Source organism: Physella acuta, unplaced genomic scaffold, assembly GCF_028476545.2.
Source record: "Physella acuta isolate Inbredline_101_S28 unplaced genomic scaffold, ASM2847654v3 ptg000212l, whole genome shotgun sequence".
Lineage (NCBI taxonomy): Eukaryota > Metazoa > Mollusca > Gastropoda > Physidae > Physella > Physella acuta.
In genome coordinates, this window is record NW_026731731.1 from 462,501 (window position 1) to 487,962 (window position 25,462).

At 33.2% G+C, this 25,462-nt stretch overlaps 1 protein-coding gene across 2 annotated transcripts in view; it reads left to right on the forward strand.

Annotated features, from left to right (window-relative positions):
- The window catches only part of LOC131937515 (uncharacterized), a 54,595-nt gene extending 31,234 nt beyond the window's left edge, over positions 1–23,361 (forward strand). For both annotated transcript variants that reach the window (XM_059295006.1, XM_059295005.1), the window contains exons 11-28: positions 144–167; positions 6,169–6,207; positions 6,964–6,999; positions 7,678–7,713; positions 8,697–8,732; positions 9,825–9,860; positions 10,828–10,863; positions 11,318–11,353; positions 12,169–12,204; positions 15,437–15,508; positions 16,658–16,699; positions 18,594–18,704; positions 19,175–19,267; positions 20,729–20,755; positions 21,101–21,139; positions 22,248–22,284; positions 22,931–22,978; positions 23,262–23,361. In XM_059295006.1, the coding sequence (XP_059150989.1) occupies positions 144–167; positions 6,169–6,207; positions 6,964–6,999; positions 7,678–7,713; positions 8,697–8,732; positions 9,825–9,860; positions 10,828–10,863; positions 11,318–11,353; positions 12,169–12,204; positions 15,437–15,508; positions 16,658–16,699; positions 18,594–18,704; positions 19,175–19,267; positions 20,729–20,755; positions 21,101–21,139; positions 22,248–22,283 (735 nt within the window). In that variant the 3' untranslated portion in view covers position 22,284; positions 22,931–22,978; positions 23,262–23,361. The remainder of the gene's footprint in view (positions 1–143; positions 168–6,168; positions 6,208–6,963; positions 7,000–7,677; positions 7,714–8,696; positions 8,733–9,824; positions 9,861–10,827; positions 10,864–11,317; positions 11,354–12,168; positions 12,205–15,436; positions 15,509–16,657; positions 16,700–18,593; positions 18,705–19,174; positions 19,268–20,728; positions 20,756–21,100; positions 21,140–22,247; positions 22,285–22,930; positions 22,979–23,261) is intronic.
- Positions 23,362–25,462: the final 2,101 nt, after the last annotated feature.

Consider the following 25,462-nt stretch of genomic DNA (forward strand, 5'->3'; position numbering starts at 1 on the left):
TTCTGTACCATCCCCATTCGTCTCAATTATATTTTTTCTTTTTTTCTCATGTGACAAAAATATTTTTTTTTATAAATTGCTAACTGTAAAATTACTTCAGTGTGCTGTGAAATCTTATTTGCAACACATAATTTTATCCTCAGGTCGGAGCACAAATTGATGATTGGGTAATTATTTCTTACCATCTTGTTTTGAATATTTTTTCAACTATCTAATTTAAATTAAATTCCTTGCATGTTAATCAGTCAGTCCATCTGTCTGCATTTTTAATAGTATTCAATGCCGACTTCAGTAAGAACTAACGGAATAAAATCAATAGGCCTACTTCTTTATTTTAAAAACATAAATACCAACGTACTAGTTTACTTTTTAAAATTTAAATTTACTAAAATAAATTTTTAAAACTCTAATATAAATACCTTTATAATAATAACCTTTCAAATGCACTAAAATTAAAAAAAAAAACGTGCTTTCATTAAAAAAGCATTAAGCATGAAGTCTATTACAAATTGGATCGAAAATTCATTGACTTAACACAATCCGTCCCATGAGCCGGAGATTCCGGCTCGCGCCAGCTTCACCGTAGGCCCGCGAGCCGGAGTCTCCGGCTTGGCAACCCTAGTGTTTGTTTCATGCGAAAATTCAGTCCAATATTTAAACTAACTTATTCAAATCCATGTTTTTAAATACACGACATCCGGATCTTTCTTTCGGTTCAAAAATTTTGCACTGGGAGTGTTTCGCGTGTTTTATTCAAGTTTAAACTTTGTGTTTACGTTTTAAAATTCATTATGGAATCAGGTCCCTCAGGCCAACGCCCACTCAAGCGATTTTGTGCTGAAGAAGCACGCGTTATGCTTGATGAGTGGATGAATAATTTAGATTCAGATGAAAAAACATCGGTTTTATCATCTGATGAAGATAATAATTATTCATCAAGCAGTGAGGGTGATAGATCTGGTAGTAGTGGTGATACTGATAGTGATTGTGATAACAACAAAAGTGGGTGTGGCAAACCTTCTGCAGGGAAGGGTAAGGGACCCATGCCTAAAAAAAGGAAAGCTGGTACTAATACTGCTAGTACTAATACTAATGTAACAGGACAGGATGAGCCTGTAACTGTCAGTGGTACTGCTACTACCACTAGTACTACTAATTTTATTTGGGCAGAAGTAGATAAAGGTACAACGCAAAACAACTTTCGTTTTGTTCGCCACGAATTCCATGGCGTAAACTCGGATAAAATAACACCCGAGTCAACGGAGCTAGATTGCCTGCTTACTTTATTGAATGACCAGATCATTGAGCTATTATTAGCTAATATCAATGAGTATGCTAGGGGAAAATTAGTGTTTCCTCAGCTCAGGCATTCAGTGTACTACAAATTTCAACCAGTAACGAGACCAGAGTTGTTGAAATTTTTTGCTATTTTGATAGCTATGGGCCTCAACCCTAGGCCTTCAATAAAAAGTTACTGGTCTGTAAAAGAAGCCCACCTTTTTACACCTTGGTATGGACAAACCATGGCCAGAAACAGATTTCAGGCCCTTTACCACACATTTTTACATGCGGCTGGTGACAAGGCAGAGTCGCAAGATAAAATTGAGCCCTTTCTCAATACATTGATGGCATCATTCCAAGATGCAATTTTACCCCGGTCTTAATTTATCTGTCGATGAAATGGTCATTGGATATAAGGGAAGGTGGAAGAACAAACAGATCAATGCCACAAAGCCTTCTAAATATCATATAAAAACATTTGGCTTGTGCGACAGTAAGACGGGGTATGTCGTAAATTTATTTACGTACTACGGTTCTGAGACTACTTATCATCCAGACCTAGACAAAAATTGCACCATGGCTGAGAAGGTTTTTCAAAAATTGTTGACACCACTAACAAAAGGCCACCATATTTTTGCAGATAGGTTTTACACCTCTGTACCTCTGCTTGAGTTTCTCAGCCGTCAGAGTCATTATTATACTGGCACGGTCGACATAAGACGGAAAAATTTCCCTCCTGCACTCAAGTCTCTTGTCTTGAGCCATATGGAGATGAAGTGGTACATGCATGAAGACAAGTACCTTACAGTGGCATTTAGGGATAAAAAGGCTAAAAGGTTTGTGTCAGTTGTGACCAGTCAAGGAAGTGTTAGCAAAACACTAATCAAAACCAAACGTGGTGACGTCGAAAAACCAACAGCCATAAATTTATATAATCAAAATATGAATGGTTGTGATAGAGCAGATCAGCTAGTTGGCTACTATGGCTGCCACAAAAGAAAAAGCCACAAGTGGTGGAAAAAAATATTCCACTGGCTGTTGGAAATCTGCCATGTCAACGCTGCGATTTTATTTCGTGAGTCTCACCCCGAGCAAGCGAAGATCAATCTAGCTCAGTTCAAGTCCAACTTGATTGTTCAACTTATAGCTGAAGCTGGTAGATCACTTGTTGAGAAACCTGTGGATATTGCCCTAGCCCAGCAACCACAGCCAAGTGTGAATTTGGTTACTGACAATCCAACCATTCGGCTAGCCGCTAAAATACATATCCCTATGTCGGCTAAAAAAGACCGTAATTGTCAGGTCTGTAGTAAACCAGGTGCTCGCAAAAGAACCAGCAATGTATGTGCAGATTGTCCTGGTCAACCATTTTTATGTAAGGAGCCCTGCTTTAGAATTTGGCATACTAAGAGTAACTATAAATCTTAGTATGCTAGTTGTAAAAAAAGATGTCCTGTTTTCAGCTTTTCAATCTTTTTAGTTTTTTGTGCATAACTTTTTTATTTTACAAGTGTTTTCTTTCATATTTGGATATATTGTGTATATATGGATAACCAACAAAATGTGTAAGTTTCATAAAGTTTGGGTAAGTGGTTGGTGACTTGTGATTATGTAAGTAGGAAATATTTTTTTATTTTTTATGTGTTGTTACACTAACACCTCATTTTAACATGTAAAAAAACTACTTTCTTTAACATAACCCTCAATTATCTTCATTTATTACTATAGAAAATTCATTTCTGTTTATTTTGATGTATAATACATAATTCTGGTTAGAAAAACATAGGAGCTATAATCATTTAAGTAGGTGAGGGCTGTGTAAAAAAAATTGGGTCACGAAACAATGAGGTCAGGAGGTTGAAAACCTCCTGGTATAGAATGAGCAAATCAGGTCTGTTTTGTTTTATTTTTTTAAGTGCATTTGAAGATAATAATGATTAAGAATGCTTATTTATATATTACTAGGCATACTGCCTAGCTCCGCTTAGGTTGTCAAAAAAAAATTGAGGAATCGAATGATTAATTAATAGGTGATTGGCTGCTATGTTAAATGCTTAGGGCCTAAATTTATACAGTGGAGTAATTTGATGGTATACAAATATTGATGAAATATTCGCAAACTTATTACTCCCACGGTTATTAGAACTGCAAGGGTTTTATTAATAGTATCAATCACATATTATAATAAATTACTTTCGCAATTGATTTTTACAATTTCAATACAATGCAAAACTTAATTTATAACAAAATATTTATTTAAAACAATGCAATACTTTATGATTTTTGTTTTTTTCTTGAAAAGAGTATAGAAAATATTTAAAAATTATTACATTACAAAGTTACCTCCCCTGTTCATAGACCGAATGACCAAATCTCGTATAATGAGAATTTCATTCGCGGTCACTTTTTAGCCCTCTTAGAGGGCTTTAAGTCTGACCAACAGTTTTTCCATACGGCGTAGTCATCTATAGAGGTGTATAAAAAAATTAGCCAGATGTAAAGAAGGTAAGTGCCCAAAATCCGTTTTCAAATTACACTCTGTTTTTCCCATAAAATACAAAGATTATATTGGGAAATACAACTGGTCAGTTTTGACCCATTTCCCGATTTTTCCCGGACATGGCGAGTTTTTTGTGACGCCCCAAGTCGTTCTCCTACCACCTCACAACATTTCAAGGGGGTAGTCGGAGGAAATTGTTTTTCGTAATAGAGCTCATATAAAGAGAATTTCACTCGCTGTCACTTTTTAGCCCTCGTCGAAGGCTTTGAGTAAAACCGACAGTTTTCCCTAAAGGTCAAGCAAATTTTCCTAAGAGCATGCAAAAAAGTTAGCCAGATGTAAAGACGGTAAGTGCCCTAAAATCCGTTTTGAAATCACCCTCTGTTTTTCCAATAAAATACAAAGATTATATAGGGAAATACGACTGGTCAGTTTTGACCCATTTAACGAATTTTCCCGGACATGGCGAGTTTTTTGTGACACCCCAAGGCGTTCTCCTACCACCTCACAAAATTTCTAAGTGGGTCGTCGGAGGAAATTTTTTTTTCGTTATATAGCCCATATAAGGCGCCGGTCTGTCGAGGTCAGTTTTGACCCCCCTCTCCGTCGACTTTTTGGCGAACAGTCACAAGCCGTCGTGTTCTATCGCACCATCGTGCCAAATTTGACGCGCCTGCGGAACCGGAAGTGCCCTAACGGGCACTTGACCACTTTGCTTTATATATATAGATTAAATGAGTAGGCCTACGTTAAATAAACCGGGAGTAATCGCCCCTAAACTTTCTCGAATATTCTAACATGACACTACGGGAGATGGCACATCATGATATAGACTTGATTTTTAATCCATTTCAAATACTTAAACTTTTAAAAATATAATACAAATATAATACAATCTCGTAGAAAAAAGAACTGCATGCCGAGTGAACGCCAAATAAAATGTATATAATAGTGCGGAATATTATTAGTACTTTATAAATTCATATGCGTTTTTTGAGAAATTGGAAATAGCCTAAATTACTACTTCTGGTAAACGGAAGTTACTAAACTTTAACAGAAGACGGAGATTTAGATCTTGTACTTACATGTGAAATTTCATTTATCTATCTGAAATACTACTCAAGTTATAGCCTTTTGAAAAATTAAAACTAGAAAAATTACACTTCCGTTTATCGGAAATTACTGAAAAGTTGAAACGGATCTACAAATTTGATATAATACTTACGGGTACACAAGTTATCGTGTTTACAGACACACACACACACACACATACACAAGTGGACAAGATTGCAAAATTATGTTTTTCCGACTCAGTGAGGTGTAAAACGTCGAGATTTGCAAAAATCTAGGGGTTTTTTTTGGCACGATTACAATACTTTCTCTATACATTGTATACGAGAAAGAAAAAAAGAATATACAGGATAAATATTTTTAACCATTTATAATTACTTAAACATTTTAAAATAGAAAAGAATCTCATTGAAAAGAGAATTGCACACCAAGCGAATGCCAAACAAAATGTGCATAATAGTTAGGGATATTATTAGTACTTTATAAATTTATGTGGTTTTTTTTTTGAGAAATCGGCAATAGCGTAAATTACTACTTCCATTTAGCAAAAACCACTCCATATTTGACAGAAGACAGAGAATTATATATTTTACGTGTATGTAAAATTTCATTTATCTATCTGAAAAAGTACTCAAGTTATAGGCTTTTGAAAATTCAAAGTAGAAAAAGTTCCATTTCCTGTTATCGGAAATCGCTCAAAAGCTGATACGGATCTACAAATTTGATATAATACTTATATATGAAATTGCATCAACCTAGCTGTAATGGTACTCAAGTTATCGTGTTTACAAACACAACTCCACACATCCACACATCCGGAAAGAATTGCAAAGTCCAGTTTTTCCGATTCGATAACGCGTTAAACGCCGAAATTTTAACAAATCTAGATTTAGCATTTTTGCCCGATTAAAATAAGCCCTCTATACTCCGTTTATGATGAAGTACTGAGAAGTAAAACTGTGGAAACAGTCAAAATTCCATATGATTTTTGTGCACGACTGCAATACTTTCTCTATCTACTGTATACGAGAAAGTAATAAACCGGGAGTGATCTCCCCTAAACTTTCTCGAATATTTTTATATAAAACAACAGGGGATGGCAGTGGATTTTAATCCATTTTAAATACTTAAACTTTTTAAAATAGAATAAAATCTCGTAGAAAAAAAAATGCGCACCAAGTGAACGCCACACAAAATGTGCATAATGGTGTGGAATATTAATAGTAATTTATAAATTACATGCGGTTTTTTTTTTTAGAAATTGGAAATAACGTATATTACTACAACTGGTCAACGGAAATTACATTTTATTTCAGGTTCCTGCTGCTCGTTCTGTTGCCTTCAACCCCATATTAGTGAGTAGTTGTGTGGGGTCGTCCAAAAATGACGTCAAATTCATGGGGGAGGGGTATTCTAAAGTTTGTTATAAAAATGAGATAGGGGGTCAGATAGTGTGGCGTGACATTCTTTATAGTTATTTTAAAATCTGACTTTAAGTTTGTTTTCCAATTTCTGAAAACTGTAAGAAAGTGATTTATTTTCTCTCTGTTTTGTATTTGTATTTGTATCTGTATCTGTACTTGTATTTGTATTTGTATTTTTGTTTGTGTTCGTATTTGTATGCTTTTTAGTTTGCTTTTGAGAAAGCTTATCAAATGAGCATTATTGACACCCCTATTAGACTATTTAAAAGAAGAGCAAGCAATTGTCAAGAAAGGAATTTGAAGATTTGTATCTATCCTATTACACTGCAGTGGTTTGTTTATGCAATAGTGTGTGATGGTTACTGTACAGCAAACAAATATATGTCTTAATGTGCACACAAAATTATTCTGTTGTTTTTCGGTCTGATTTGGACCTCCTAAATGGTCTTCTCTTCCCACCACTTCATTGCGGTTTCTGTCGTATGGGAGTTCTACCCCTTCTTTTAGTATAAACATGTTGAATATAGCCACATACCCACAAATACTGTGTAACATCATAGAAACAATTTAAGGATTTCGCAAGTTTTAGTTTTAACTGTAAAGAACAGAATTAAGAACGTTTATAATTTCGCATTATATCATTACATAACTACAACATAACTCTACTTCTGCTACATATTATTTCAGACTTACTCTACACCAACGATCACCTATCCGAAACGGGTATGTAGTTGTGTGGGGTAGTCCACAAATGACGTCACATAACTAGGGGGCCTGTATTCGTAATTTTGTGAAGATGAGTTATGAGAAGAAGAGAAGTTAGATAGTGTGGTTAAACAATATTTTCACTTTGTATTTGTATTTATTTTTGTATTTGTATTTGTATTTGTAAGCTTTATACTTTTCCTTTTAGAAAAAAAATTAAATGAGCTTTGTAGATACCCCTATAAGACTATTTAAAGAAGAGCAATAAGTCATGAAAGTGATTTGAAGTTTTGTCTCTATCACATTACGCTGTAGTGGTTTCTTTATGCTTGATAGTTACTGCAGAGCAATCATTGCTGTAGTAGTCTGTGTTTTTTTTAAAACACAAATACCTCTAAAAGGTGCACACAAATTATTCTGTCGTTTTCTGTCGGATTTTGTCCTCCTATTTCATCTTCTTCCCGCCCCTTTACTGCGGTGTCTGTCGTATGGGAGTTACACCCCTTCTTTTAAAATAAACATATTGCATATAACTCTAAACACACAAATACTGAGTAACATCAAAGAAGCAATTTAAGATTTTCCGCAATTTCTAATTTTAACTGTAAAGAACAGAATTTGGCAAGTTTATTAATTGCGCATTGTGTCATTACATCAAATACAACATAACTCTACTTCTGCTACATTTTATTTCAGGCTTCAGCTAGATCAGCGGCCCTCCACAACCACCTGGTGAGTAGTTGTGTGGGTTAGTCCATATATGACGTTACATACCTAGGGGGTGGAGTATTCGTAATTTTTGTGACGATGCGTTATGAGGAGGAGAGAAGTTAGTTAGCGTGACTTTACATTATCTTTCTTGTTATTTGGATGTGTATGTGTATGTGTATGTATGTGTATGTGTATGTGTATGTGTATGTGTATTGGTGTTAGTGTTTGCGTTTGAGTTTGCATTTGCATTTGTATATGTATATGTATGTGTATATGTATATGTATATGTATATGTATTTGTATTTGCATTTGTATTTGTTTTTGTATTCGTATTCGTATTCGTACTTGTACTTGTATTTGTATTTGTTTTTGTATTTGTATTTATATTTGTATTTGTATTTGTATTTTTATTTGTATTCGTATTTGTTTTTGTTTTTGTTTTATTTTTTGTTTTTGATTTTGTTTTTGTTTTTGTATCTGTATTTGTATTTGTATGCTTTATACTTTGCTTTTTAGAGAAAAAAAATTAAATGAGCTTTGTAGATTCCCTTATAAGAATATTTAAAGATAAGCAATAAGTCATGAAAGTGATTTGAAGTTTTGTCTCTATCACATTACACTGTAGTGGTTTCTTTATGAAAAATAGTGCTTGATAGTTACTGCAGAGCAATCATTGCTGTAGAAGTCTGAAAAAAAATACCTCTAAAAGGTGCACACAAATTATTCTGTCGTTTTCTGTCGGATTTTGTCCTCCTAATTCATCTTCTTCCCGCCCCTTTATTTACGGTGTCTGTCGTATGGGAGTTCCACCCCTGCTTTTAAAATAAACATATTGCATATAACTCTAAACACACAAATACTGAGTAACATCAAAGAAGCAATTTAAGAATACCGAAAGTTTTAATTTTAACTGTAAAGAACAGAATTTGGAATGTTTATTAATTTCGCATTGTGTCATTACATCAAATACAACATAACTCTACTTCTGCTACATTTTATTTCAGGCTTCAGCTCGATCAGCGGCCCTCAACAACCACCTGGTGAGTAGTTGTGTGGGTTAGTCCATATATGACGTTACATACCTAGGGGGTAGAGTATTCGTAATTTTTGTGACCATACGTTATGAGGAGGAGAGAAGTTAGTTAGCGTGACTTTACATTATCTTTCTTGTTATTTGGATTTGGATGCGTATGTGTATGTGTATGTGTATGTGTATGTGTATGTGTAAGTGTAAGTGTAAGTGTATGTGTAAGTGTATGTGTATGTGTAAGTGTATGTGTATGTGTATGTGTATATGTGTATGTGTATGCGTTTGCGTTTGCGTTTGCGTTTGCGTTTGATTTGCATTTCTATTTCTATTTCTATTTCTATTTCTATTTCTATTTCTATTTCTATTTCTATTTCTATTTCTATTTCTTTTTCTATTTCTATTTCTATTTCTATTTCTATTTCTATTTCTATTTGTATTTCTTTTTCTATTTCTATTTCTTTTTCTATTTCTATTTCTATTTCTATTTTTGTATTCGTATTTGTTTTTGTTTTTGTTTTTTGTTGTTTTTTTTTGTTTTTTTTTATTTTGTTTTTGTTCTTGTTTTTGTTTTTGTATCTGTATTTGTATTTGTATGCTTTATACTTTGCTTTTTAAAAAAAAAAATTAAATGAGCTTTGTAGATTCCCTTATAAGAATATTTAAAGATAAGCAATAAGTCATGAAAGTGATTTGAAGTTTTGTCTCTATCACATTACACTGTAGTGGTTTCTTTATGAAAAATAGTGCTTGATAATAATGCAGAGCAATCATTGCTGTAAAAGTCTGAAAAAAAAATACCTCTAAAAGGTGCACACAAATTATTCTGTCGTTTTTGGTCGGATTTTGTCCTCATAATTCATCTTCTTCCGGCCCCTTTATTTACGGTGTCTGTCGTATGGGAGTTCCACCCCTGCTTTTAAAATAAACATATTGCATATAACTCTAAACACACAAATACTGAGTAACATCAAAGAAGCAATTTAAGAATACCGAAAGTTTTAATTTTAACTGTAAAGAACAGAATTTGGCAAGTTTATTAATTGCGCATTGTGTCATTACATCAAATACAACATAACTCTACTTCTGCTACATTTTATTTCAGGCTTCAGATCCATCAGCGGCCCTCCGCTACAGCTTGGTGAGTAGTTGTGTGGGGTAGTACATATATGACATTACATACCTAAAGGGTGGAGTATTCTTAATTTTTGTGACCATACGTTATGAGGAGGTGAGAAGTTATTTAATGTGATTTTACATTATCTTCCCTTGGTATTTGTATTTGTATTTGTATTTATATTTGTATTTGTATTTGTATTTGTATTTTTATTTTTATTTGTATTTGTACTTGTACTTGTATTTGTATTTGTATTTGTATTTGCATTTGCATTTGTATTTGTATTTGTATTTGTGTTTGTGTTTGTGTTTGTATTTGTATTTGTATTTGTGTTTGTGTTTGTGTTTGTATTTGTACTTGTACTTGTACTTGTACTTGTGTTTGTGTTTGTGTTGTGTTTGTCTTTGTCTTTGTCTTTGTCTTTGTGTTTGTGTTTGTATTTGTATTTGTATTTGTATTTGTATTTGTATTTGTATTTTTGTTTGTGTTCGTATTTGTATGCTTTTTAGTTTGCTTTTGAGAAAGCTTATCAAATGAGCATTATTGACACCCCTATTAGACTATTTTAAAGAAGAGCAAGCAATTGTCAAGAAAGGAATTTGAAGATTTGTATCTATCATATTACACTGCAGTGGTTTGTTTATGCAATAGTGTGTGATGGTTACTGTACAGCAAACAAATATATGTCTTAATGTGCACACAAAATTATTCTGTTGTTTTTCGGTCTGATTTGGACCTCCTAAATGGTCTTCTCTTCCCGCCACTTCATTGCGGTTTCTGTCGTATTGGACTTCTATCCCTTCTTTTAGTATAAACATATTGCACATAGCCACATACCCACAAATACTGTGTAACATCATAAAAAATAATTTAAGGATTTTGCAAGTTGTAGTTTTAATTGTAAAGAACAGAATTTAGAACGTTTATTAATTGCGCATTATATCATTACACAAATACAACATAACTATACACCTGCTACATTTTATTTCAGTATTCCCCTCCACCATCGATCACCATTCCCGAACCGGTGAGTAGTTGTGTGGGGTAGTCCACAAATGACGTCACAAAACTAGTGGGTGGGTATTCGTAATTTTCTGAAGATGCGTTATGATAAGAAGAGAAATTAGAGTGTGGTTTAACAATATTTTCACTTTGTATTTATATTTATATTTATATTTATATTTGTATTTGTATTTGTATTTGTATTTGTATTTCTATTTCTATTTCTATTTCTATTTGTATTTGTATTTCTATTTCTATTTCTATTTGTATTTCTATTTCCATTTCCATTTCCATTTCCATTTCCATTTCCATCTCCATCTCCATCTCCAACTCCATCTCCATCTCCATTTCCATCTCCATTTCCATTTCTATTTCTAATTCTGTTTCTATTTCTATTTCTATTTCTAATTCTATTTCTTTTTCTATTTCTATTTCTATTTCTATTTACATAACTCTACACCTGCTACATTTTATTTCAGGAATTACCTCCATGGTGGAACTTCATTCCCAAACGGGTGAGTAGTTGTGTGGGGTAGTCCACAAATGACGTCACAAAACTAGAAGTGGGTATTCGTAATTTTCTGAAGATGCGTTATGATAAGAAGAGAAATTAGATAGTGTGGTTTAACAATATTTTCACTTTGTATTTGTATTTGTATTTATATTTATATTTTTGGATTTGTATTTGCGTTTGTTTTTGTATTTGTATTTGTATTTGTATTTGTATTTATATTTTTGGATTTGTATTTGCGTTTGTTTTTGTATTTGTATTTGTAATTGTATTTGTATTTGTATTTGTATTTGTATTTGTATTTGTCTGCTTTATACTTTGCTTTTTAAAAAAAAAAATGAGCTTTGTAGATACCCCTGTAAGACTATTTAAAAAAGAGCAATAAGTCATGAAAGTGATTTGAACTTTTGTCTCTATTACATTACACTGTAGTGGTTTCTTTATAAAAAATAGTGCTTGATAGTTACTGCAGAGCAATCATTGCTGTAGTAGTCTTTTTTGTTTAAACAAAAATAACTCTAAAAGGTGCACACAAATTATTCTGTCGTTTTTGGTCGGATTTTGTCCTCCTAATTCATCTTCTTCCGGCGTCTTTATTGTGGTGTCTGTTGTATGGGAGTTCCACCCCTGCTTTTAAAATAAACATATTGCATATAACTCTAAACACACAAATACTGAGTAAATCAAAGAAGCAATTTAAGATTTTCCGCAATTTCTAATTTTAACTGTAAAGAACAGAATTTGGAATGTTTATTAATTTCGCATTGTGTCATTACATCAAATACAACATAACTCTACCTCTGCTATATTTTATTTCAGGCTTCAGCTAGATCAGCGGCCCCCCACAACCACCTGGTGAGTAGTTGTGTGGGTTAGTCCATATATGACGTTACATACCTAGGGGGTGGAGTATTCGTAATTTTTGTGTCGATACGTTATGAGGAGGAGAGAAGTTAGTTAGTGTGACTTTACATCATCTTCTCTTGTTATTTGTATTTGTATTTGTATTTGTATTTGTATTTGTATTTGTGTTTGTATTTGTATTTGCATTTGCATTTGTATTCGTATTCGTGTTTGTGTTTGTATTTGTATTTGTATCTGTGTAACATCAAAGAAACAATTAAAGATTTCGCAATTTTTAAATTTAACTGTAAAGAACAGAATTTCGAACGATTATTAATTGCGCATTGTATCATTACCTCAATACAACATAAATCTACTTCTGCTACATTTTATATTAGGCTTTAGCTCGTTCAGCGGCCCTTAACAACCAACTGGTGAGTAATTGTGTGGGACAGTCCATAAGTGACGTCTCATACCTAAGGGGTGGGGATATTTGAAAATATATTTGACGATGCGTTATGAGGAGAAGAGAAGAGGTTAGATAGTGTGATGTCACATTTTAAAAAAGTAATTTTAGAAACTGAATTTTAGTTCTTATTTTGCGTTTTAGAAAATTGTCAATTTTATTAGAAATTGATTTATATTTCATTTATTTTTTGGTGAATTGTTTTGTTTTAGGCCATTACCCAAAGACAATGCAATGTAATATAAAATTTTACATAGTTATATCTTAAATGTTAATTTAATTTTTCAATTATTTCTATATGATAATCTAATCTTGCAAAATTACAAAGCGTGGGTTGGTATATTCTTTACTAGAATTTAATAAGTGGCCCACGCATTTATTTTTAGCTATTTAAATAGTAGTTCATTATAATATTTTTATAGAAAATTATTCATTTTCTTATTAGAAGTTCATAATGGAAGAAAAGTTTGTTATCAGTACGTTTTTATGCATTTTTCAGTACTTTAAAATTTTTAATACTATAGAATTGTATGACTAAATCATTTCCAAAACATGTGCGGATAATAGCGCGTTAAATATTACTTTAAATTGGAAATTTTATTTAATTCTTTAAAATTAATGGAGTACCAAATAAAGCCAAATTTGATGTCAGATTGCATTTTAATTGGATTTCGATCCATGTACCAAGTTTCAGAGAAATTGGTTGGTTAGCAGGGGCGGAACTACAGTGCCGCCAGACCCCGCAATGCGGGGGGGGGGGGGGCGCGCCGTTTAGGGGTCCCACAGCCGCCCATAATAAAAAAAATTATAGTTAAAATTAATTTTCTTGCATTTTTGACCTGATGGTTGTTTTGGAAAAAGATTCTTTTCCTACAAACACACGCTGTTGTTGGCAAAATTCTTTTGAAAAAACATCAATTGCGCGAGAGGCCGCTAGATATTAAGACGGCTTTTTGAGACCATCCCAAATATGGTACGGATGGATAAAACCACATCGGTGCTTTGTTATCCCTTTTAAGTTCCTTTCTCAGACCTCCACTCCCGCTCTTAGCCTTACAACAGGGGTCTCCAAACTTTTCAGTCCGAGGGCCGCATTAACTATCAAATTTCAGTTCGGGGCCATTTTTTTCCAGGCATGTCTTTGATTTTTCTGCGCAAAGTTCCTCAGCCATCACCAACAAACGATTTTTCCTTGGATAAAAGGATCTCCGCGGGCCGGATGAGACGACTTCGCGGGCCGTATCCGGCCCGCGGGCCGTAGTTTGAAGACCCCTGTCTTACAAGAAGCGAATAGGTAGCGCTCCAACAACTAAGCTGGCTCGTATTGGTGGTAGTGTAGACAAACTAGCGCTCCAACAACCAATATCCAAGAAATAAAGTGCCGACATCGTTTACGTGTAATAACCACTGTTCTATAAAACAAGGCAAAAGTCTCAAATAAATACACGACTGATAGCGTGTTATATATATATATATATATATATATATATATATATATATATATATATATATATATATATATATATATATATATATATATTTATATATATATTAGTTTCGTCACTGGCACCTTGATAGTGGTTTTGTAAATAACAAACAGATAACAGATCTAATACAGTAGTGATGTTATATAGTAGCTAAGACAAGCCGTTGCGTAAAAAAAATGTAAAAAATAAACACATTAGCTGTAGTGTGAAAGATAGGCAAACGTTCAAACCACTTCCATAAATTATTTCCCTTTGTCAAATAGTCAAATAAGAGTGCACAAAATCTCCTTTTAACAGATTTGTAATAATCAAATTAAACAGCAATTACTCATCTTAAGTATTATTTTTTTTTAAATTACTAAAGAATGATCTATATATATATAATTCTCTTCTGGGAGCCGTTAGAAAACAAGCTGCAAATGCGCCTTGCAATCCCCTCTCTTTCTCTCAGTCGCTACCATCCCCCAACCCCCTCACATGGTCTGGTGAGCTGTGGTTCACGCTAAATAAATGTTTACATTTTACAATCGTAGAGCCGGGTTTGGTGACGGCTATTAGGGGCAGATAATTTAGTTTAAAACGATTTTAAACTTAGTGGAGGTAACTAAGAGGAGGCTGCTTTCAAGGGGGGGGGGGGGGGGTTGAAGGGGGATTTAGTGTTGTAAAGCAAATATTTTCAGCGGCAGCATTGGTACTGTCGAATTCACAAATTATGACTAAACAACTAAATAACAACTAACTAGTGGCGTATGATACACCGGGTCGGCTCGTATAGTATAAAAATGAAACGTAGTTAAAGTTAATAATATAAATACAAAAAAAAAACACACAAAAAAAAACATAACACGAGACACCATTACTTATACAAAGCTTCATGATTCATACATATACTTTTGACAGACTTAATGATTAGAAGGAATTAAACATAAATGAAAGCAGAGATTTTCAAAACAGACCAATGCACTCATACAAATGACATGTTGTTGTGATTAGATTTAATTGAATTGAATTTTAATTTTTTTTCAAAACCCAATCAGGCCAGAAAGGAGTATCCTATGTTCGTATTGTGTTTGTATATATATATATATATATATATATATGGGGGGCCCAAAACATTTTTTTGCGGGGTGGCCCATTTTTTCTAGTTCGGCCACTGTTGGTTAGAAATGTAACTTTATATTACCACATAACAAAATTACTACATTGAATCATACACATTACTATTCTATAATGATAGCCTACAAGAATTAATTTTCGTGTTGCGGTATAAACATAATTTTTTTGTTTACAGAGTAAATTGTTTATTCCTCACGAAGAGATCTTGAAAGCATTCCACCCTGCATTAAGTAGTCCTGGACCTATCGTACGTATGAGAAGTCAATCCCAGGTGTAAACTTGAAACTTTATTTTTAAAATGTAATTTATCACGAAATGAGCAAACTGCATACCGCCAAGCATCCATAAGGCCCTGGGCTAGGCAGAACAAGCATTCAGTGTGACTTCAATTTTTCGACGATGCGATAACTATTCGGGTTATTGAAGCGGTTGAGCATCAGACCTCTTATTTTTGGTGCGGCGTGGGTTCTATTCCTTTTGGATTCTTATTTTGCTTTTTTCTTACCTTTTTATGTAAATAAAAGCTGATGTTCAACTTTTTAAAAGAATTTCAGGTTAGGTTTAGGCTTAGGAGTTAGACATTAAGAATAGGATCAGGGTTCGGCTTGGTACATTGAAAACATTACTGTAAAGGGAGGCGCATGCGTAGCTTTTTTTCCGGCTAGAATCGGCCAATTTAGTATTCATTTTGTTCAATGATTAGGGCTCTTTATTTACTGTAGGTCTCATCTGCTGCAGAATAGTAGTGAACCTGAGCCCCTGTGCATGACGCCTGATCAATGCACCCATGCGCTTTAGCTAGCCAATGAGAACTTTTGTGGGGGCCCGATTTTACTTCACTGTCGGTACACTGGATTACGACCGTGGTTCCTACAGTATCAGTCGTGTCGGGCACTCTTTCAAATAAACATAGGCGCCACAGCGCTCACTGGAGAGCTGGAAGGCGCAGGTTGCGGCCGATGCAGTTTGGCCGTTAAATTTTTAGTACCTGTGCGTCCTCTACGGGACGCCTAATTAACAACAGATACACATGTAATTATTATATGATATTATAACCTTAATTATTGTCCCATTGTATAAGTATATAACTTGAACATAATATTAGAGTATTACATCATAAACTTATTCAACGGCGTGGCTTGAGCGGTAGGGCGCTATGCCTCTAACCCTAAAGACGCGAGTTCGAATCCCGGTCCAAGTCAATAGAATCCACCTAACACTGATGTAAAAGCAGCTAGATAAAGAACTGACTACACTTACCCTAAAATTGGCGAGGTCAAAAACAAATGAAGTATATTTTACCAATGGATCGCTAGGTTTAAATTATAACCTTAATTCATTTCCCCATTGATAAGCATTATTGTTATACCATAAACTTAATATTACTGCATTACAGCATGCTCATGCAGGCCAACTCCGAGACGTCCTCAGGGGAGCTGTAAGTTTTAAAAATCCATTACAAATAATAAATACATAAAAACGTTTATATAAATAAAAGCATGGGCCGCTTGTTTAAATATTTATTATTATAGCGGCCCACGCTTTTATTTATAGTGATATAAATAGTAGTGCATTAATATATTTAAAGAATGTATTTTTTTAAATTTAAAGTAACCGCAGATTTGTTATATTTTTAAAAATTATTTTATATTTAATAAAAAAATGTATTATTTTCTTCTTTTTAGTGCATTTATAAAAGCTTGTAATTATAAACGTTTTTATGTATTTATTTTTTAATACCTTTTAACATTAACGAGTTATACGCACGTTAAGACAATATAGTGTAGCAATAAATATATGATACATAATTTGAAAAACAAGGGGTCGGAGTGGTCGAGTCGGTAAAGCTCATGGTTGATAAATTCGAAAAAATCTCGAGTTCAAACCCTCTGGCAGATAAGGCTCGATCTCTTCCAACAATAAAAATTAAGAACGAAGAAGAAGAAGAAGATTTGAAAAACAGTTTTGCTTTAATAATTTGATTAGTTTTACTTTACGTGTCACATTTAATGATGTTTTAGTTACAATCAAAAAATTGCCATAATTAGCTGAACACAAATCTTTAACACCTCTTGAACCGAAGAATTAAACTGCTGACCCGTCTAAAAACCATTGCGCGCCTTGTAAAAAAAAGCTTGTAAAAATTAAGTTTACTTGGACATGCTTTTTTAATAAGATTTTTTTCATCTAAATGTAGTTAAACTATCCCTCATTCTTGATAACCGTGTGTTTCGGGGGTCATCCATAAATGACGTCAGTTTTGTTTGCCGATTTATATCTTTCCCCTTCCCTCCCCAGTGTCACACATCTTCAACTAAAAGCCTGACCCCACATTCAAAGAGATTTCACGTCTCACACAACATGTTTTTGTCTTTTAGAAAGGCCAATTTCGGTGGTGTATGGGTCTGACCATAGAAATAAAATAAATTAAAATTGACATTTGTCTCGAACCCGTACCACCCGCATGGTAACTATTACATCTCAGCTAGCCGGGCACTTCCGATTAGTTGCAAAATAAGTGGGATACTTTAGATAGTCAGCGTACAAAACGCGAGTTACGCAAATAGCCCATATTATTTAAAATTAAATTATATCCTAAATTAGCAAATTCCATAACTAAACAAACAAAGATTTACATTATAAAATAATAAAGGCCTGAAATAGTTTAGTATAGAAACTCATTATTAGCATAGATTTTAGATCTAGATAGATCTAGATCTAGAATCTACAGCTGGCTTAAGTCTTTTTTCCGTAACTCTAGATCTAGATGAATTCATTGTATAGGGCTGGTAAGTAGGTCACCAACCAGTTCTATGGCTCATGCAGGTTTTATTTAACCGTAGAACGGATTGGTGACCTACTTACCAGCCCTATTCTCGAATTAGTTGATCTGTGCAGCTAAAAAGCAAAGATTTATATCAAATATTTGAAGACTAAAATAGTTTAATAAAGAAACTCAATTGCTTTTTGTGTGGGTTTTTTTGTGTGTGTATATAACTAATTAATTTAGGTTTGGCCTATCGGTAGATCTAAAATCTGTAGATCAATTCTAGGCCTTAGGTTAGAAGAATTTATTGTATAGATTAGTCAAATTAGAAGAACTGCCCATCTTATCCTATTTAAAATTGATAATAGTGCTGGAACCTAATAAAAATAGCATAGTCGATAGAAAAGGTATCTATTTATAATGCGTAAATCTTTTGAATGGGCAACATGATCATTTATAATTTTCAAATATCTACTTTTAAATACTATACGCCAAATGCATGAATTAAGTACCACGTTTAAATCAGCCTAATTGTATTCATAGTTTGGTTTGGTTAATCACCCAGATGCCGGTGTCTATATTACCCATGCAACACCCACACCCAAGACACTTCGAAGATTCTAGTGAAGAAGATCTAAGTCACGAAAACTTCAACAAACACAACCCATTGAAACTGGTACGTAGTAGAAGGCAGCCTCTAATGACGATGTTTTATATATTTTATAACCAGTTGCTTAAATCGGATTAATTGTGTGTGGGCTCTGGCGTTGCGGCATCTGGCGTCATGGTAATTCCACTTAGGCACTGATGTAAACTAGCAGTTAATTACAGCATGAGCATGCAATTATTGTATTACATTATAACCATACTAATTTTCTCATAGTATAAGAATATAATTGTTGTAATACAACAATAACATGATATTATTGTTTTAGAAACGCTCAAGTGCTTGATAACATTTAAGTTGTAAAAATGCATTAAACAATTAAGTTTAATTGAAAATACTTTTCTTTGAAATATGCATTTGTAATTATTTTAAATAACTATTTTTAAAACCTATAAGCCTTAAGCATTAATTAGTACGACATTTAAATAAGCCTAATTTTATTCCAAAGACAGGAGTTTGATTTATTTTTTATCACCTAGCTTCGCAGATTCTTTGCACCCTTGAGTCTCCCAGGACACCTTCATGCCTCAAGTGAAGAAGATGCAGGTCCCATAAACTTAAGAAAATATAACGTACGTACAACAAGCCAGCCTTGAATGCTCTCGTTTTTTTTTCAAACTTTTATTAAACTTGCTTCCTCGGTCGTTCTTTTGTCCTGCTTTTGTCGTGCTTTTATGGTGCTTTAGTTGTACTTCTTCATGGATTAAAACTGGCGAGCGAAATTTTAATCATGCTGTTAAAACATTTTAACTATTGAAAATTAATTCCTTAATAACGTTTAAATAAAGAGGTTTTTTTAAATTTAATAATGCACTAAAAATGAGAAAAGAAATGATTATCTTTAAATATAATACTGAAAAACGAAATAAATAATGCTTCATCTTTTTTATATTTGGTGTAGGTATGCAAATCTGTAAACGCTTTCCAATTTTTTATTTAAAAAGATACTATTTCATTTCAATATTTAATACAATAAGAATTACTTATAAAATAGTTTTAGTGGCGAAGCCAGGAATTGGTCATGGGAGGGTTCAAACAATTTTCCATATGTATACAATCATATAATATAGGGGTCAATGGGAGGGGTTATAACCCCCCTAACCCCCCCCCCCTTGCCTACGCCACTGCTATGGGATTTTACGACTAAACTTTAGTAACAACCTTTTAAATGTATTTATCTCTTTGAAGCTTTTAAATTTTATTATATTTATAAGATTTTCTTTAGTTCCTAAAGTCGGTTGGTTTGTTTGTTTGTATAATTGTTTGTTTACTTGATTGTTTGTGGGTTTGTGGCAAGTCTTGTGACTCGTTTTTAACTTCTAATTTAGCGATGTTGTTCACAATTTTTAGATAAATTTGTCTCCGATGACAATTATAATTAAAATATCTCAATTTTAATCTAATTAGAAATTAGAAAAATCATAACAATTTAAAGAAGGCATTACTAAATTCAATAATAAAAGGGGAAACAATAGTATTAAGTTCGAGCTTTTCGCTCTCAGCTAGTTGTCGATAGTGAATTGTTGCTTACGACAGAGATTCGACTACAGACTAAGAGGAGGCAGATATTTTTCTTTTAGAAATCGCAAAATACTGTTCGGGTTAAGGCAAATATTTTAGTCGTATTTAGTGTTGACTTGATTAAAAATAAAATACTAAAGGGTAAAATAAATGAAAACAACATTTTAAAAAAATGGTTATAATAATAAACTTTTAAATGTACTGGAAACTTAAAAATTAAGTACACATGTTTGCTTTCTTGAGTTAAAGCATTGATCGCTAATTAAATCAAAACTCTTTCATATTTTAGCAACCAATATATGTACTGAAGAATGCACGTTTAATATGTTAAATGTGTGTGCATTAAAAAGCTTAGGATTATAAAAGTTTACTAAATGTGTTTTATTACTGGTAGAAAGTGTCGTTTCTTATATACTTTAGTTTACAATTGAAGCTCTTAAAAGAAACTTTTAATGTATATGTAGAAAGAAGAATGTTAATTTTAGAAAATAAATATTTTTCTTCTCAATAAGGCCTTCAAGCCAATGGTGAAATATCACGTGAGTAATTGTATCAATGTATTTATAATTCTATTGTGGGCCTTGAAAGTTTACAATCAGGATTATAAGTGAACATATCTTTATGATTATTAACTCACATAAATGCTACTAATCATCGCCCCATTGACGACTTGGTGAGTTTGATTAACTGTTGAATTGCTATGTCGATGCCCCGCCATCAGCAAGTCACTCTGATTTTGTTTTGTTTTAATTACTTTTTAGAGTATTCAATTAAATAAAGGAATAGAAATATTTTAATCTGTAATTATGTTGATATTAAAACTTTCGGATTTAAATAAAGAGGTAGCTGTATTTTAATATTTAAATATGTTCCCACTTATAAAGGATTCCAAACGATACTTTGGGCGGCGGTCTCCATTTTATGTAAGTTATAGTTTTCGTATTTTTAACAATCCGTCTTGGTCAAACATTTAATTCCCCTTAAAGCCTGAAAGTTGTAGCAAAGTTGATGTATGCCTACAAATGCTTTGTATTGTGAACGGCAGTTTTTCACCCTTATACTTTTCTTCACGAGGTCGGGTGTCACCCGGTGCGGCACTTAATGGTGTCACCCCCAGAGGCGTAGCGACCCTTCCCGGGGACAAACTTTCAAGTTTTCGATTTGCACACCCCCACTCAAACTTTCGATTTGCACCCCCTCAAGTTTTTCTCTATATACTTTGCTATTTTTTGCCTTGGTGTCACCCCCCCCCCTAAATGGTGTCACCCGGTGCGGTCCGCACCCCCCGCCCCCCCTCGCTACGCCCCTGCACATGGGCAAGTTTCGCCACTCCCATCTCTTATTGTTATATGCATGTGCTGTTTTAGTCTGTTGTGGCCTGTTCTGAGTCTGTACGATTATTTCTACTGAAACCAATCGTTTTTTGTTTTTATTTAAATGGCCGATGGTTGATTGACAGGTCGTACAGCCCAGCTATTGATTTTTAGTCGGGGAGTAATGCCTCGGGGGTAAAGGGGTAACTGAAAGGAGTTCATTGCCTCGGGGGTAAAGGGGTAACTGACAGGAGTTCATTGCCTCGGGGGTAAAGGAGTAACTAAAAGGAGTTCATTGCCTCGGGGGTAAAGGGGTAACTGAAAGGAGTTCATTGCCTCGGAAGTAAAGGGGTAACCGACAGGAGTTCATTGCCTCGGGGGTAAGGGGTAACTGAGTGTGCAATAACCGAGGGTAATACGGCAGGGTGGGACCAAGTTATGTTTACCTTTTTTCCAACCTCCTACCGTTATACGTAACGTTATTTCAGTCTACAACACCTCTATTGAAATGATATTTTGTCAAAAAAAAAAACAATTTTACAAGAATAATTAAATTTGCCGGACGAAGACTTTAAAACGAATCTGTTTGCGTTTCCTTTTCATTTAACGATTTGTGCGGTATAACCTTTTTAAGTATTCATGAGATGTTTTAAATAACGTTCCAATATTATGTATAAAACCAGCTAACCATTAATACACTGCATGTTTTCATCACCAGCTAAAGCCCAGCGACAAACTATTTACTTGGCCCTGAAGCAAGTATTAATTCAGTCATTTTTTAATTATTTTAAAAGCTAATAAAATAATAAAGTCTGTTTTTTTATAATTTTTAATCTAAATGTTTTTTATTTTTATTATATTTTAAAAAAAAAATAGAAATAGACAGTGGGGCATTAAAGGTTAAGTTTCAATACGTTCCCTTAATATGTAAATTTTCATTATCAAAGCGAGTCCTTTTATAATCTGTTAATATAATCTCTTGTAACAACTGGCATTTCTTCAGGTGCTTACGGCACTAGAGCTATGTCTGCAAGTGGTTGATCTAATTCAAGCACTTTGAAAAAAAAAATGTGAAGTTTATATAAGGCCGCTGCTAATCTATGTCAAAGCTCGGTCAATTTAAACGCGATTATTGGGATGGCTATAGTTTTCCTGTGGGTTTAAATTAAGACTAAGGGTCTATTACGTGTTTTATTAAAATAAATTGTCTCTATTCTGCCTGCAACTATCAGATCTACCACAGGAGTGATAAATAAATATTTCCCACTTAACGTTTATATGATAAATATGAATTTATATATATATATATATATATATATATATATATATATATATATATATATATATATATATATATATATATAAACACTTTACTATATACATATGTTCCAACTCACATAGACGGTTCATGGAAAAAATCTACTAGCAGGAGGAATGTCCGCGAATTTTGTAAGTCATATGATTGGTATATACAACCATCCGGCATGGTAACAAAAAACTATTCAAACGTTTATTTCTCCTAAAACCCTGAAAATGTTTATAAATTCGTTTTGTTCAAAAGTATAGCAAAAATGCTGAATGTCCAAGCTATAAACTACTACCATGTACGTTTAATTACATATATATATATATATATATGTATATATATATATATATATGCATGTATGAAAGTATGTATTCGTATTTACATATGTATCATATTTCTAATATTCTATTTCACTCAACTCCTCAGCGCACTATGTATAACATTCTTCACTATGCAGTTGATTACACTGCAGACAAGCAGTGTTTTATTTGAAAAAAAATTTTCTTGAAATTAAAGTACCCCAGCATACATATGTAGTTTGCTTAACTCTGTTAGTGAAGCGTAAAACATGCAGTCTAGTTGTCTTTTCCTATGTTTGTATTAATGTTGCTGTCCTGTTACTATTACAAACAGACATGTAATTATTAAAAAAAATTAATATAAGACAGTACGAGTTAACTTTGGAAAACGCTATTAATTTAAAACATTACGTAAAACAAAATTTAATTTAAACTGTAATAAAAATTTAAGACATAATCAAATGTTAATTCTCTATGCAAAATTAAACTTTGTCGATTACCCGAATGCCTAGCAGTAGAGCGCTAGATTGCTACCCCGGAAGTCTCGACTTCGAATCCGGGTCCAAGTCAGTAGAACGTCCTTGGGTCCATCATGCTCTGATAGGCACTAACTCACCGTAGGAAAAATAAAGTCAGCTGTGCCATCTCTTCATTTGCCTAGGTCTCAGAAAAATATGAATTCTATTTCACTTGCCCCATGGACTTTCAGATTGGAAAAGGGAACTTTGTTTTTACTTAAAATAGTACTGAAACAAATTGTTCAGTCTTCGCTTATCGTGCGAAATCATGGGGGGAGGGGGGGGGACAAATAATAAATGTAATTTTTCATGAAATAAAATATCCAAATTCTTGGTCGTGACTAATATTCATTGTCCTTCGGAAAATCATCATACACAGGCATGTTTTTATCTGTGTATTAATTGATCACGACTGGAAAATATTAGTCATTTGATACACGAACTAATCATTTACTTTTACAAGACAAAATACCAGATTTCGCACAATACGTTCAAACGAGTATTTAAATGTTTGAGTTGATGTTCCTTTAAAATTAATAAATGGTATCTATAAATCTGGGTTTGAAAATCAAATATTTGGGCTAGAAATGTCTAAAATGTTACATGTTGAGGGTAGTTAAGTAAGCTATCTAGGGGCCGAACTATCATACCACCAGATCCCGATACTCACATCATAAGAATAAAATTGACATAATTTAAACGCGGTTCTCAACTAATGTATTAGGCTCATAGATTTTAAAATAATTGTATAATAATTATAAATACATATTTCAAAGAAAAGTATTTTCAATTAAACTTGGTTAATTTATGTCTTTATTAAAGTGTATCGAGCTCTTAGGCGTTTTTAATCCTGTAAAACAATAATATCATGTTAATGTTGTAGTACAACAATTATATTCTTATTCAATGAGAGAATGAGTACGGTTATAATGTAATACAATAATTACTTGTTTATGCTGTAATTTACTACTAGTTTACATCAGTAAATGGGCGGAACTATCAGCAATATTCTAATAGAGCTCAATTAAATAGGTTTTTTTTTTATTAAAAGCAAATTGGAAATTAATTGCTTCTCTTAATTATTATTTATATAAGACAAACTAAAGAATGACTTAGGTATAAAATGAATTTATTTAAAATTAATAATATGAATACAAATGAAAACAACATAAGAATAAAACTAACATGGGACACCATAACACTTATCAAGCTTCCGTGATTCATATGCATTTCACTGACTTGCCAAATATGAAGTTAAACTTTTCACAATCTTTGTTTTCGGCGGGCGCAAAATGAAATCAAAACCCTTTTAAACTCGATTAATTCAGGCCTGAAATGAGCTAGAGGCTATGTTTTATGATATATATATATATATATATATATATGTATATATATATATATATATATATATATATATATATATATATATATAAATATATATATATATATATATATATATATATAGGAGGCCCAAAGTAATTTTTTCGGGGGCTTTTTTTCTAGTTCCGACACTGAAGCTTGCTTGCAATGTCTAAAATATTACAGGTTGAATCAAGGTTGCTGTGATATTCCCACAAAAGAGACCACATGAGCTAATTTACGGTATTAGCAGTATTAAAGTAACATAAAAACTCATTCGGGAGCTAATAGCAGTGGGATAATGAAAGAGGAGGGGCCAATGAAAACGGGGAAGGATAAAGTCCACTGACGTTCTGCCTAAGGCACTATTACATAGTAGTACTTACACATCAGCGAGCTTAGACTCATTTTCTATAGTACCACAAGAGAACGGAGTAAGACTCGATGCTTG